At 32.9% G+C, this 16208-nt stretch overlaps 3 protein-coding genes across 3 annotated transcripts; 1 reads left to right on the forward strand and 2 right to left on the reverse strand.

Moving 5' to 3' along the window:
* Nucleotides 1-1602: 1602 nt before the first annotated feature.
* Nucleotides 1603-2587, reverse strand: LOC131642268 (uncharacterized protein At4g04775-like). The gene is made up of 3 exons (XM_058912574.1): nt 2444-2587; nt 2156-2374; nt 1603-1677 (listed from the first exon to the last, which is right to left on the reverse strand). The coding sequence occupies exons 1-3, from the start codon at nt 2585-2587 to the stop codon at nt 1603-1605; spliced, it is 438 nt and encodes a 145-aa protein (XP_058768557.1).
* Nucleotides 2588-3198: 611 nt separating this feature from the next.
* LOC131638470 (serine/threonine-protein kinase BSK2) lies at nt 3199-7124 on the forward strand. Its single transcript, XM_058909032.1, has 10 exons — nt 3199-3878; nt 4117-4343; nt 4543-4678; nt 4951-5084; nt 5199-5304; nt 5437-5522; nt 5831-6019; nt 6115-6279; nt 6431-6544; nt 6644-7124. Exons 1-10 carry the CDS (start codon nt 3791-3793, stop codon nt 6893-6895), a joined length of 1497 nt encoding a protein of 498 aa, XP_058765015.1. The 5' UTR covers nt 3199-3790; the 3' UTR covers nt 6896-7124.
* Nucleotides 7125-13108: 5984 nt separating this feature from the next.
* Nucleotides 13109-13714, reverse strand: LOC131642432 (uncharacterized mitochondrial protein AtMg00310-like). The gene has a single exon (XM_058912700.1). It carries the CDS (start codon nt 13712-13714, stop codon nt 13109-13111), a length of 606 nt encoding a protein of 201 aa, XP_058768683.1.
* Nucleotides 13715-16208: the final 2494 nt, after the last annotated feature.

Here is a 16208-nt window from a genome sequence, read left to right on the forward strand (position 1 = left end):
TAAGGATAGAAATTCTGAAGAGGATGATGAGTCTGATGTGTTGCAAACACCTAATGGAAGTGGTAATGATGAGGAACAAGAAAAATTTCCCTCTTTTAAAAGTGAGACCTCTAAGTTTGAACTAGGTATGGTGTTTAGTAACAAAGAAAAGATACATCAGGCTGTGGCAGGTTATGGCTTGAAGATGAACAAAAATATCCATGTTAAGAAAAATGATGCAAAGAAGATGGTGATGAAATGTATGGAAGGCTGCCATTTTCACATGAGGATTAGTAAAAGGGTTGGGAATCAATGTTGGCAAGTAGTCAGTTTAGTTGATGAACACAATTGTTCCAGAACTCCAGGTAACAGACAAGCAAAGACTACATATTTGGCTAAGCAGTTTGGTCACATAATTAGGCACAACCCTGATATGAAGCCAATCATCACATTGTTAGAAGGGATTAAGCACTACCTTACTAAGAGGATAACTAAGCAAAAGGAAGTCATGACTAACTGCAGTGGTGACGTATGCCCCAGAATACAACTTGTGCTTGAAACCAACAAGAAGAATGCACAACATTGGACTCCAACATGGCATGGTGATGATGACATGGCAATATATGGTGTGACTAATGGAAGGGACACATATGTGGTTAATTTGAAGAATGAGACATGTGCATGTAGAAAATGGGATTTAACTGGAATCCCTTGCAGTTATTCCATTACATGTATGTGGCAACACAAGAAAAACCTCAAGATTATGTTTCTCAGTATTACAGGTATATGTTTAACTGCATTCTGATACTGGTGCCTTATAATGTGTCTGCCTTATAATGTAACTGCATTCTTTGTATGTGATACTGTTTTCTAACTGTATTATGTTTTCTTTGTATGTGATACTGTTTTCTAGTAGGAAGAGTAATTTCAAGAACACTTACTCCCACATTATATACCCTACTAATGGTCCACAACTTTGGCCTTTGGATGAGCATTCCAAAATGAATCCACCAATTATGAGAAGGGCCATAGGTCGTCCTAAGAAAATGAAGAACAAGGCTAATGATGAACCAAAATATTCGCATGTCCTTCCTAGAAGATTTGCAACAGTCACATGTACTAAATGTGGAGCAATGGGACACAACAAGAGGAGTTGCAAGGGAAAGAGGGCAGCTGATAGAGCCCTCCCAAAAGGTGGAAATACCAAGACTAAAAAGGGTGGTCAACAGAAGAAAACCAAGACAAGTCAAGTTGAGATTGGATCCTCATCACAGGAACCCCAACCAACTCAACCATCGCAGCAGTAGTATAAGTAGCTTTTGTCTATATAGACCTTTTGTAACTGTCATGGACAACTGTAGTATAAATATTTTGGTTAGGTTTGTAACTGTCTCGAACAAGTATTTTGGTTAGGTTTGGAGCTGTCATGAACGAGTAATTTTGGTTAGGTTTGGAGTTGTCCTAGTACTTGCTTTGCAAGCTATTATGAACAAGTATTATGATGTTATTATGGTACTTATTATGATGTTATAATGAACTTTTAATTTGCATTATACTGGTAGCTATTATACTGTTAATTTGCATCTGCAATGAACTTTTATTCTAGTACAATGCAAAATGCTATTATGGACAAGTACTGTATATTGCAAACTGATACATTGATACATTGATAAGCCAAAATGGACCTGTAATTTTATTCTGTATAATGCAAAATGACACATTGATAAGGCAAAATGGACCTGTATACTTTTATTCTGGATAATGCAAACTGATATAATACTTTTATGGTACCTATTACACTTTTATTCTGTATAATGCAAACTGATACATTGATAAGCCAAAATGGGCCTGTAATTTAATAATGGACAAGTATTGTATAATGCAAAATGATATTCACAATGGACTTGTATTGTATAATACAAACTGATACATTGATAAGCCAAAATGGACCTATAATTTAATATTCATTCATACATTGCGCAAATACAATATTCAGTCATACATTGAGCAAATACATTGATGGTACATTGAGCAAATACAAGAAAAAATACTTTACTGATACTCTACTGGGCAAATACATTACACAATCCAATGAACTCAGTTTTCTCAATATTCAAATACTGATACTTTACTGATACTCCTACTTCACTACATATCCTACAACTAATCCTACTACCAACATAACCATCATAGCAATCAAAAACTTCAAAGTCTTCATCTCAGTATTCAATTTCTTGATCTTCCTGTTCAATTCATCTTCTTGGATCTTCCCTTCATCGATTTTGAGGTTTGCAATATTCAGTCTTTGATTCAATTTTGAAATCATGTCTTTTGCTCTAGGACCCATCTCTTCATCATACCAAACGAAATGGTTGCAACGCTTGTAACCCTGAATCTGTAGAAATTTACAACATGTCACAGAAATTTACAAATGAAATTAACAGAAAGTGAGAAACCCTATTACCTTGTACATCCCACACCCGTAAAAACGGCGTCCTGGGTTAGCATCGGTCCATGATGTCATCAACGGTGCATCGAGACCACATCTACATTCGCCATGGATGGAGGAAGATTTTGTTCGACTGCTTGCTTCAGAACACCGAGACATTGAGTTTTGAGAAGAAGAAGAATGAAGATGATGAAGGAAGACGAATGATTCTGGGGATGATGAAGGAACGAGTTTGATGAAGGAACGATTCTGGAGTGATGAAGGTACGATTCTGAAAAAGATGAAAGAATGATTGAATTTGGGATTTAGGGTTGGGCTATTTTAATTACAGTTTCAGTAAACATTTGCATTTTAATATTTCATAAATTATTTTTGTGTTTTAAATAAGTTAAATAATACAGTAAATGATGTGGCAATCAAGTCATGGTTCCATGTCAGCAAATTACATGTGCCACATATGCAATTATGGATAGAGACTTCAAAATTGCCAAAATAATGAATGTTTGGGGATCAAAATAACGAATTTTGTAAAAGATGATCAAAAAATCAAAAAATTAAAAATAGGAGGTCAAAAGTGCATTTAAACCAAAAAAAAATAACAATCATTAATACATTTTCATTGAAATATAAGAATGACATTAAGAAAGAAAAAAGAATTGCATCTTAAAATTGAGATTAACATAAGAGAGGAGAGAAGAAAAGAAAGCACATTCCCTTTTGCATTACTACATCATCATCATCATCATTGATCACCACTTCACACAAGCTTGTTTGTTGTTTTGCACTTTAACCCCGAAAAGAAAACTAAAAGCAGACACAACAAGACCCTTAAAACATGGACCAGGAACCTAAATTCAGAAACGAGTCCACGTAACTGCAACCAATAATCTTCACTGTTCCAATTTCAGGTAAGCTCAATGCTTTTCTGGTCGGTTTCACTTTCAACCATCACGTTGTAACATTTTTCCTTGTTAAAATTAAAAACAAAAAACTAAATTTTTTTCATTGGAAAATGTTTCTAACATCACAGCCCCACCTGAGTCAGCACGTGCTCCATGATAAACCTTGTCATGTGACCTTCTCCTCTCTCTCTCTCTCCCCATTCTTTCTCTTCTAACACAGTTTTTCTTCTCTCTCTCTCTCTCTCTCTCTCTCTCTCTCTCTCTCTCTCTCTCTCTCTCTCTCTCCTGTTTCCGCCGCTGCAACAAGCAACTATAGAAGCAGTGACTCAGTCACTTGAAACATGGGGAACTAGAAACCATTCATCATTCATTTACTCTTGAACCCTTTTTCTTTTTCTATGTATAAACCAAACCCTTTCATTATTTCACAATCATAATAATAAAAACTCTTTCTTTTCTAATGGGTTGCTTTCACTCCAAAACCGCTCATCTTCACTCCCCTGAAGACCCTCCTACTGATTTACCCGACTCAAAGAAACCCGATCCAGGTAACTAACTATCCCTTTTCACTCTGTAATCACTTTTCAACCTGCTTTTGCTCTTTCCTTTTTTCTTTTCATTTTACCTTTTTGGGGTTTTATTAACTTTTATGTGCAACTACCATATTTTGTTTCTTATTATTGTTGGGTTTATGTTGTTGCTACTAAAGATTTGGTCTAAAGCCAAATGGGGATGTTTGGTTTGAAAAAGTTTGATTTTTTAATTTGGGTTTTTGGGGTTTTGAAGGTGAAGATGGAGGTGAAGGTGATCAAGAAAGTCAGGTTCCAGCATTCAAAGAGTATGGTCTGAATGAACTCAGAAGGGCCACTCATGAATTCAGCACTGGTTACATTGTCTCTGAGAGTGGTGAGAAAGCTCCTAATGTGGTTTACAGAGGGAAGCTTGAGAATAATCGATTAGTTGCTGTTAAACGCTTCTCCAAACAGTCTTGGCCTGATTCTCAACAATTTCTGGTGAGAAGAATAAAATAAACCACCTTGTTTTTCCCTTCAATTTGGCTCTTGAGAAATTGCATTACTAATATAGACCTTGTTGTTAGGATAAACAACTTAATTAAGTGTTTCTCATATAAGTGCTTTTTTGTATAAGTTATTTCTTTGCTAATTAAATTTGGGAAAGCAAGTTTGTGTTAATGGTTATAATTGTGGTCAGGCAGAGGCAGCTGGAGTTGGGAAAGTGAGGCACAAAAGACTGGTGAATCTAATTGGTTGTTGTGCTGAAGGAGATGAAAGGCTCTTGGTAGCTGAGTACATGCCAAATGATACTTTGTCGAAACATCTCTTTCATTGTACTCCTCTATATCCTCTTATTCAACTACTTTTGCAGTCATTAAAGCAATTTACTTATAGTATTTTGACCAGTACTTGTCACTCATTATTGTCGTTTCGTTTTGGTGGTAAAATACCTGCTGCATTTATTTCTTGAAAGACAGTGTTGCCTGTCTTAATAAGCTAACAAGTCACCGAGTAGCATTTACTTTCCTTGTCAATGGTAGTTTTTGATAATAAGTTTGTGTAAGGTTTTAATTGATGAATGAACTCTGGTCAATGTAATTCATAGGGGACAAGCAACCGTTACCGTGGGAAATGCGTGTTAGAGTTGCGTATCATGTTGCACAGGCGCTAGATCATTGTAGCATGGAAAACCGGAAAATATATCACGATCTGAATGCTTATAGGATTCTTTTTGATGAGGTATGATTACGACTCTATCGTTATCTACTCATTCATTTGTATGTTGCCACAAACACAGCAGAATTTTGAATTGTGCAATCAACTGACTTTGACTATTTTATCCACAAATGTTAGGATGGTGATCCCCGTTTATCAAGTTTCGGGCTTATGAAAAATAGTCGAGATGGGAAAAGCTACAGTACTAATCTGGCCTATACTCCGCCTGAATTTTTGCGAACAGGTATAAGAATTGCGAACTTATAGAATTCCCAACAACAATGACCCGAGATTTCTTGTGCTGTGCCAGCACTCTCTTGCCTGAAGTCTTACTCATTATTAATAACGGCAATGTGGTACCTAACAACATCTGCAGGTAGGATAATAGCAGAAAGTGTGATCTACAGTTACGGTACTGTCCTACTGGATCTTTTGAGCGGCAAGCATATTCCTCCAAGCCATGTATGTTTCCGTTCATCCAAAATCCTTTGGAATTGTTCGTATGTTAACAAGAGAAGGGAGTTTTCTGTTTTTAGTCAAATCTATATAGAAACTTAATCAAAATAGTCTATATGTTTCATGCTTATTTCTGTTTTTTATGCATTCTTAGAATCATATATTGTTCTACACTTTCCAAATGTCTTCATATTGTATAATGTATCAATAATAATAATAATAATATATAAGTATTCCCTAGATGTTTACATGATGTTGAATATGCTATGTCCTAAGGGTATGAAAGTTGTGAGTAAGTTTGATTTGTTGTTCAGGCTTTGGACCTAATTAGAGGGAAAAATGCATTGTTGTTGATGGACTCATCCTTAGAAGGGCAATATGCAAATGATGATGCTACAAAGTTGGTTGAGCTTGCATCAAAATGTCTTCAGTTTGAGGCCAGAGAAAGACCTGATACTAAGTTTCTTCTCACTGCAGTTACACCTCTTCAAAAGCAGAAAGAGGTTTTTAGCTTTAGTTTCATCTTTCAATTACGATCTTCATTACACATCCGCGTCTCTAGTCTTAACTACGAGTTTTTTTCCTTTTTTTGTAACAGGTAGCATCTCATGTGTTGATGGGCCTTACCAAAACAGCGGCAGTGCTACCACTACCAACCATGCTTTCTCCTCTTGGAAAGGCTTGTGCAAGGATGGATCTTACTGCTATTCATGATATATTGTTAAAAACAGGTTATAAAGATGAAGAAGGTGCTGAAAACGAGGTTTGTCGAATCACCCTATTTTGGTTTCGTCATTTATCTTTGAGATATTCAATGCTCTCATTGAGATACATGTACATGCAAATCACTGTAAATATCACATGTTAAGCTCTGATTGTTATGCTATGTCTATTAACTATGAATGTAATTGCAGCTTTCATTTCAAGAGTGGACACAACAAGTGCAAGACATCTTAAACACGAAAAAGTTCGGTGATATAGCATTTAGAGACAAGGATTTCAAAAATGCTATTGAGTATTATTCCAAGGTATATTATGTTTTGTTTTTCACCGTGTTCTATAAATAAATATGGTTGAGACACTTTTGAGCATAATCTGAATGTCTTCAATTTCTTTGATTTTAACAGTTGGTGGTTATGATGTCTGTTCCTTCCGCGACGGTCTTTGCAAGGAGAGCCTTCTCCTACTTGATGAACGAACAGGCGGAACTAGCATTAAGAGACGCAATGCAGGCGCAGGTCTGCATACCTGATTGGCCAACTGCATTCTACCTACAAGCTCTTGCTCTCTCAAAGCTGGGAATGGAAACTGACGCACAGGACATGCTTAACGACGGAGCAGCCTTCGAAGCAAAGAGATCTAACAGCTGGCGCAATTAAAATTGTAATTTGCAGATTGGCATCAGAAAATATATGCTATTTTTTGCTATATAAGGTGTTGTACTTGCTAGAATAGAGGGTATGTGAGAGTTAGGGTGCAAGAAAAAGAATTATCATGCATGGTATAAAATGTTTTCAAGGGATACTACTACAGTAGCATAAGTTTTGTCACAAGAATGAGTCCTATCCACTAGAATGAATTTTCTTTATATGAAAATAAGTTTATTTATGCAATCATGTATTTTATTACTAAGTTTTTGCATTAATTTCACATGCAGCAAAATGTCTTGTATTTAAACATTGAAGTGACTAAAATGTCTGATTTAATAATGGAGGGATAAAAGCCAGAATTGGATAAATTATCCAAAATCAAAGTACATTATTAAAGTGACTATGTGGACCCTTTGGCTAGCACTTGAAAACATATTACATTCATTTCAAATTATATTTCATGTAAACTAGTAATAAATGTAGTAAATTTGCCTCAGGTTTGGTATCCGACAAAGAGATAATACCAAGTTTTTTCTTCATATATATAAAAATGTCTTGTGACACTAGTTTGATTATTTTATTTGACAAAGGTTAAATTGGGCAACATTAAGTTGTAAGGGATTCAATGAGAGTAAAATATTTAGAAAATGAGAGTATTAAGGAGTAATAAATAACATAAGAAAAAAAAAACACATTTTCTTGTTATAAATTATAATAAAAAAATATCAATTCTATTTCATTAACGCATTTTATTTTAAAAACTTCCCACATTTAATTTGCTTTTTCTCTTATTTTCTTTTTAAACAACAATTAATTAAAATTGTTTATACATTTTTTTTATAAAACACATTTAAAAAAATATTAAATTTATATTTTTTTAATAGGTATGAAAATTTTGATTTTTACATATAAATCGTTAGAGGGGAAGTATTTTATTAATATTGTATTGTAAATATGATTTTTTAATTTATAAAAATAATATACTGCATATTATGAGGGACAGCCTCATTTAACAAAGAGCACATGCAAATCCGATATATGTGCTTCAGCCTTTATGACCATAAGAGATAAAATTATATGTAAACTTCTTGGCTATTTCTTTTTCTACCTTTACTTTTACGATGTCGTTCATATTTTTCAAAATTTGAAATTGTCTTCAAAATTTTTAGGAGATATATTTTTGGACCTATTTTATATTTTCTCATCCTTTATAAATTAAGTTGTCATTCTGTTTTAGTTAAAAAATTAATTTGAAGATATATTTCCGAAAATATTACTGAGTATATTTTTTAGCTATTTTAACCTAACCACTCTATTTTTGCCAAGAGTTTGAGAGGTCCTATAATAATGAAAAAAGAAATTGCTAACTTCTTTACCCTTATCTATTCCTACTATGCGCGTCATTAGGGGTGGTCAAAACCAAACCAACCCAATAGAAAATCGCAAACCAAACCAAACCGAAACCGCAAAAAACTGCATTTGGTTCGGATTAGTTTGGGTCAGTTTTTACAAAACCGCACGGTTCGGTTTGGTTTGCGGTTTGTATTTTGTAAACCAAACCAAACCGAATCAAACCGCACTATGTTACAACCTAAATTTTACTAACTCACATCCAACCCAAACTTAAACTTATTATACATTAGCATTATGATTACGAACAATTTTATCATCCTTACACATATAATTTCAGTCCCGATCTTCTAAAATCTCTAATAACATTATCGCACATTCTTTGCCACATACATCTTCCCTCTTCTTCTATAATCTCTACTCTCTTATATTCTTTCTTTTTCACCTTCTCATTTTTATGTAAATGTTCCGTATTTCAGTTTCGTTTTTATCGCATATCTTCTTCTCTAATCTCTCAACACTTTTTTTCTTTTTCACTTTCACTAATCTTTCGTCTCTTCTATTTTTTTGTTTCGTTATAATAATTTTTATATTGTTTTATGCTATTATTTTATGTTTAATATTCCACTTTTGTCTAATTTAATTTTTACATATTAAATGGAAAATTGTTGTCAAAATATGACGAGTTTTGTTGTTATTTGATAGTGTATGAATGTATAAATACAAAATCATGTTATCATCTATATGTGTATGTATGACTCAATAAAATATTTGTAAAAAATCGAACCAACCGCACCGAACCAAACCGCATTAGTTTGGTTTGGTTTGGTTCGGATTATTTTTAAAAGCCAACCGAACCAAACCTAACCGCACTATTTTTTCTCTTGCGGTTCGGATGATTTTTTTCGTTAAAACCGCCTAAACCGCACCGCGAGCACCCCTACGCGCCATAAGTCAGCCAAGCCTTTAAAGACAAAAATTGGATAAATTTTTAAGACTTAAATTTGATATCTAGTATATTGTAGATTTTATGTAGACCTGTTTTATCATTTTTAAAAATTTTATATTAAAATTTTTAAATAGTTTATTTCATCTAGACAACACAGTTTTATATATATATATATATATATATATATATATATATATATATATATATATATATATATATATAAAGTTTTATAAATTTTTTTAATAATTTAAATCTGACATATCATACTAAATTATAACCTTATAACTTCTTCCCACAAAAATTTCCCTCCAAAATCTTCACCTCTCTATATTTTGTTTGATCAATTAATTAATTAATTATTTAATTATTTAATAAAATCTCATACATAATAATTTTCCTCCAAAATCTCCACCTCTCTATATTTTGATTGATCAATTAATTAATTATTTAATTATTTAGTAAAATCTCATACATAATAATAATTTTTAAATATCCAAAATCTTTGTCCTCCACTTACTAGCCTTAAAAAGTTCTTTTTTTATAAGAAATGCTACACGTTCACCATTAAAGAAAAAAAAAATATAGAAAATTTATCACTCCATTTTTTCCCATATTTCTATTAACAAAGTAGAAGAATTTTGGGCTTAGGCCCTCCTTTCAAACAAAAAAAAATAGTATGTTAGGTAATATAAAAAAGTTAGCCTTAGAGCATGATTTTTATTTCAAAAATTATATGAAGTAGTTTTTGAATTTTTTTATCTTTTTTCATTTTTATCTTTATTATTTAACTAAAACTCATTTTTATCAATTATAATATAAAATAAATATATTTTAAATACATTAGAAGAAAAATTCAAATTTGTATTTAAATAAATCATATATTTCTTACTACGATTTCTTTTCCTTCTTCATTTTCACTCCATCTTTATTTGTCAATTTAAATCTTATTCTCGGCACTCTCTTACTTTATTATCTATTGACTGTCGCGTATATATATATATATATATATATATATATATATATATATATATATATATATATATATATATATATATATATATATATATATATATATATATATATATATAAGGGCATATCTAGTGAGAATGAGTAAGTTATATGAGAATGTGAGAATGAATCTGAACCCTTGAATTTTAAAATAAATGGTGGAGATTATATGTCACTATTTTTTTCCCTCTCCTCCAACATTTATTTTAAGAGCAATGCTATTTGACGCGAAAAAATTACTCGCGAATGTTTCACGAATTAGTGCCTCAGCCAATGAAAGTGGTTGTTGGCAGAAACGCATGAGAATGGCTATTCATATTTTTATTGTTGAATACATTATTTATTCAATGTATCTAAAAAGAGAATCTTTTCTTATAAATGGGACCGGAGGTAGTATATTTTAATAAGACATGCTCATTATTTCTGATTGTTTTAATTAAAATCAAGTGAAGGAATTATAAAAATTTAATGAACAAGATATTGCCACCTCATTCGCTTGATTTCAACGAATTCCACTCTCGTACCATATATCATTATCCTTATTTTAATGATGTAGGAGAGAGAGAAAAAAATTCACACATAATCTCTACCATTTATTTTAAAATCTAATATTTCAGATTCATTCTCATATGATATATATATATATATATATATATATATATATATATATATATATATATATATATATATATATATATATATATATATATATATATATATATATATATATATATATATATATGATGTAGGAGAGAGAAAAAAAATTCACACATAACCTCTACCATTTATTTTAAAATCTAATGTTTCAGGATTCATTCTCATATAAAAAGTATTCTCATATGATATGTCATATATATATATATATATATATATATATATATATATATATATATATATATATATATATATATATAAATATATATATATATATATATATATATATATATATATATATATATATATATATATATATATATGCGTTTTTGTTGTTATGTTAAATTAAATAAAAACTAATTTAATAATAATAATCTATAAGAGAAATATAATCACTAAGTTATTAACTAAAGAATGATTTTTTATATTATTTTATATTTATCAGCTCAAAGTAGAACTTGCCAAATAGAGCCTTGGTAAATTGAAACTTCTAAGATGTTTTGAAAAAAATGTACAATTTTTTCTTGACAAACACTCTGGTGCACAAGTGTTTCCATAACTGCTTTCAGTTTATAGTTTGATTGATTATAAAGCGTTGCGAGGTCCAATACGCCATTTATAAGACAGCTGCTACACATGCAATTTCATCTTGAATGAAGATGTATAGTTGTCTGTCTTGTCTCATTTCGAACCTTATACCAGTCACACAAATTATCAATTTTGTTTGGAAACGTTTCTTTGCTACTGTGTTCTATACGTAACTTGTTGGTTTCTTCTAGAGCTTAGTACTGTGTTCATGTGATAGTATGTGACAAATTGAAGTTCAAATTTAATGATGATAATTTTGGCTGTTTCTTAGACGCATAATATGAAAATTTTGGAAAAGTTCAGCCTTTGTCACTGTTGACAACGCCACTCTTGTTGAATACTACAAAAACACGCAAACCTCTCTATTAAGATGACTCATTTTAATTTTAGTAATTTTTGTGATATCTTTGAGTTTAGTTTGGTATCTAGACATGCAAGCAAAATCTATTCGAACAAATTTATTTATTTTAAATTAATATAGAATAATAATATAATATTGAATGATTGAACACCTCTGATTTTTTTTTTATACCAAATAAATATTTTTAAATGCATTTTTAGACTTTATTTTTAAATGGACTTTTGGTCTCTTAATTTAATAATTTTTAACTTTTTTTTTTGACAGCAAGAAACTAAACCATTTCATTAATAATAATATTGTAAATACAAGTAGGTACATCGTTAAAAACATGAAAACTAGTAAGAGATGGAGCCGCCTTAGCCAAAGCATGAGCAACTTCATTAGCTTGTCTTCTAATGAACTTAACCTGAAAGTTCCTAGTAGAGTGAGTCAGGACCTGATAACAAGCTCGAGTAATGGCGCCAAAATCTGAGTCGTTTAGCTTAGGAATAGTCACACTATCCACTACACTTTTAGAGTCCGACTCGAAAACCACATTATCATAGCCAAGGTCTAAAACCCAATTAATAGCAGCTAAGAGTCCAAGAGCTTCGCCGGTATCAACATCAGTAATAGGAGAAAACCATTCTGTCCGAGCTGTAATAAAAGTACCCTCATCATTTTTGATACAGACACCTATACCAACCTTGTTGCTAGAAAAAGATGCATCAATGTTGCATTTTAGCCAACCGGTGGGTGGCTTACACCACTTAGGATCGGTTACCGGTTGATCTATAGGAGAAGCTATGTTCCTGGCCTGTTGAGCGTCTCGCCAACCTGATAATAGACGCGAACCTCGCAAGCAGATATTATCTGGAGAATCCTCGATTTGATTCCAAAGGGCATTGTTTCTGCTTTTCCAAATACTCCACAAGATAGTAGAAAAGACCGCCTGATTTTCATGAGTAGAGACCTGCAGAAAAGAAAATACAACAGAACTAAAATCTCCTTCGTTGTTGACTAACTGCTGAATAGTTTGCCAAAGCCCCACTTTTTCCCAACAGACAATACTCTTAGGACACTGAAAATATAAATGATTATTATTCTCATAACCACTCCCACATATCACGCAACTATCAGGACACCCGACACCTTTGTCAATGAGGCGTGTTCTACATAAGCGCCACAGGAAGTTCTTGACTCTTGGAGGGATCTTCATATTCCAAATTAAATCCCACTTTTTAACAATGCGCAGATGAGAGGTGTCTATCGCTTCGTTGACACAGTAACGATAGGCACTACGCACAGAAAAAATACCATTCTTCTCAAGATTCTAAAACACTCTATCCTCATGAACCGCTTCGAATAATGGAGTGTTTGCAATTTTATGCGCCACTTCACCACCTACTAACGGATAAATCAAATTCAACTTCCATTGTTTGCCAGTTGGGTTAATAAGATTCGAAACTTTGAGATTTGCCACCATCGAATTGTCGGGCCACAAATTAGTAACCGCGGAGCTGTCGTATAACCAGTTTTGATCCCAAACCGAGATGCACTCTCCCGTACCAATGCTCCACTTGTACCCTCCTCGCACCACAAATTTAGCACTCCAAATACTACGCCAGATGTAACTCGAATTATGTCCAATCTCTGAACTAAGAAAATCACACTTAGGAAAGTATCTAGCCTTGTAAAGGCGCGAAGCCAAGGTGTTAGGCTTAGTCATAAGGCTCCAAGCTTGTTTGCTTAACATGACATAATTGAAAGCACTTAGATTTTTGAACCCCATACCACCAAATTTCTTAGGCATAGATAGCTTGTCCCATGACAACCAATGAATACCTCTTGAGTTATCTTTTGTATGACCCCACCAGAACGAGTTCAACATTTTTTCAATTTCATCAATCAAGGAGGAAGGGAGTAAGAAGATACTCATAATATATGTCGGAATAGATTGGAGAACAAATTTTATAAGCGTTTCCCTACATGCTTGCGAGAGACTTCGACTACTCCAAGAGTTTATCTTCTTCCAAATTCTGTCTTTGATAAACTTGAAAGTAGCTTTCCTGTTTCTTCCTATCATAGAGGGGACTCCAAGATATTTTCCGGTACCTAATACTTGTTGAACTCCTAAGGTACCAGCCAAGAGATTTCTAAGTCCAGAATCAACATTTCTACTACAATAGAATTTAGACTTCTGGAAATTGATAGCTTGACCAGAGGCTTCTTCAATTTACACGAGATACCACCTCATATCATTTGCATATGCATCATTTGCATCTCTAACAAAATGCATAGCTTGTGTTTGCTACTTGTGACTCAGCAGGATTTAAACAAGAAATCACTCATCAGTACAAGTAACAATTAGGGTTTTGTTCTCCCTTCATCTCATATGAACTATCTTCATCAACAGTTAACATTTGATCCTAAAAGGTTCATTTCAACAAGCTCAAAAGCTCTGAATCAACCAGATTAGGGTTTTGACTGAAGACAGCATACTCCTGACTTTTGCTCAGGATTTGACCTATTGACTTGGGACATGACCTCAAGACCCCAAGTACATCATTTTGACCTAATCTATTGGCTCAAGACATCTCCTACACAAGGATTGATCAATAGTGAAATTTCAAATCATCAGATTAGGGTTTTGAACTACCAGGGACTAAAATCAGGGATCACATTTGGGAAACCCTAAAAAGCTCCAGGGAATCACTCAAAGGTTTCAATCATCTTCAAATAATCCCTATGATAATATCCAATGGAAATTGTATCTCAATTCAAGATCCACAGTCATCAATTTCATCAGGTCGACAATTAGGGTTTTTGACCTAATTCACCTGAACAACTGACTTTTTAATCAGAACATGGTGCCACAACTTAAACCATGGCTCAAGGTCCTCCAATAACTCAATGTGATCCATTCATACCATTCATTTGGTGAGGATAGCCTGGTTCATTTGAAATCTCCAGAAACGCGATTCGTCTGAAATAGTCAACTGTACAAGATCACCATTGACTTTTTGGAAATTTTGGTCAACCATGACTTTTGAAGTTTTAAATCATCAACATATGATATATGAAGTCATTTGATCAAGGAAAATCAAAAAAATCAATCAAGAATCAAAAAGTCATAAGTTTGACTTTCCATACGTAGACAATTTTCTAAGTGTTTTTCAATGGTTTTTTCCAAACTTTGGAAGGGAATAACTCAAAATTTCACCTACAAACTGAAAAAAACTTCCAACATGAAAGTTGTAGATTTTGATCCAATGAACAACTTTGTCACATATAATTTTTTTCCATAAGATCAACCATTTAAGAGATGTGGAGCTTCAAAGTTGGTATCTTTTGAAAAATGCACTTAAAATCTCATTTTCTTCAAAGTTCATGGATCTTTTTCACCCATTTCCTTAAAGGTCTTGAAGAAACTTTCAACTAGGGTTTTGAAGTACATATCATGAGCTTTCCAAAATGTCCAAGAGCATGAAAAAATATGGAGCATAGCTATGGTTTTGAATTTTGCCATTAGTGATCATTTCACTTGAAATTTCAAGTCATTTTGCCAAAGTTTTAAACCATTCTACCAAATGATGCAAGTAATGATACACCAATGCAATAATTGAGAGATATTTTCTGATTTGAGATCAGATTGGAAAGAGATAAGAAGCTTGGAAGATTAACCATGGTTAAGTCATTTTAACCATTTGCATTTAATGTGAAAGATTCCATTTTATCTCCAAATGCTAAATCACCATTCTTTGATCAACTTGCAAGGCTTTGTATTCAGAAAACTTGGCCTATAAATAGAGGTCATTTCCACTCTCAAAACCACACCAAAACCTCACAAATCATAGGTTTTCTCTCTTCTTTCTTAAGTTGCAAGTTTCATAAGTTTCAAAGAGGAAGAATTGCAATTTCCATCTCTTGCAATTTCTGAGCAAAGTGTTGCTTCTAACACTTCCTAAACATCATATGGAAATTGTTTGATCCACTCACACACCCCAAAATACTTCAAATCTCAGAATCACTACCTCACCTCCATATGAACATAAAGTGAGCCTTAACATGCCAATTTTCATACCAAGCCATATCTGTCCAAACTAACCTTCTAAACATCATCCATATACTTCATATGAACTGTTCCAGCCATCATCCATGATCTGAAACATCAAAATCATCAAGCTTGATCCTCACTTGAGCCATACTGCAGATCGGGTACCATGGCCACACTCAGGTGAATTCAATTCATTCCAGGCATTCAAACACCTTCCATAATCATCATTGAAGCTATCCAGATCATTACAAAGCATCTGTAACACCTCCAGCTCGAAATTCAACTCTCAGTTTGGCCGTTTTTGAAGGTAAGTGCTATGAACTTCAAACTCTATCATACATGCATCATAAATGGAAAACTGATTTACCATCTTGTT

The sequence above is a fragment of the Vicia villosa genome, linkage group LG1 (assembly GCF_029867415.1).
Source record: "Vicia villosa cultivar HV-30 ecotype Madison, WI linkage group LG1, Vvil1.0, whole genome shotgun sequence".
Classification (NCBI taxonomy): Eukaryota; Viridiplantae; Streptophyta; class Magnoliopsida; order Fabales; family Fabaceae; genus Vicia; species Vicia villosa.

Coding starts and splice junctions, on each gene's coding strand:
- LOC131642268 (XM_058912574.1), bottom strand. CDS start 2,587: ATGTCTCGGTGTTCTGAAGCAAGCAGTCGAACAAAATCTTCCTCCATC. Junction 2,375..2,443: donor ACGGGTGTGGGATGTACAAG/GTAATAGGGTTT, acceptor AAATTTCTACAG/ATTCAGGGTTACAAGCGTTG. Junction 1,678..2,155: donor TTGCTATGATGGTTATGTTG/GTAGTAGGATTA, acceptor TGCATTATACAG/AATAAAATTACAGGTCCATT.
- LOC131638470 (XM_058909032.1), top strand. CDS start 3,791: ATGGGTTGCTTTCACTCCAAAACCGCTCATCTTCACTCCCCTGAAGAC. Junction 5,085..5,198: donor ATAGGATTCTTTTTGATGAG/GTATGATTACGA, acceptor CACAAATGTTAG/GATGGTGATCCCCGTTTATC. Junction 5,523..5,830: donor AGCATATTCCTCCAAGCCAT/GTATGTTTCCGT, acceptor TTTGTTGTTCAG/GCTTTGGACCTAATTAGAGG.
- LOC131642432 (XM_058912700.1), bottom strand. CDS start 13,714: ATGAGTATCTTCTTACTCCCTTCCTCCTTGATTGATGAAATTGAAAAA.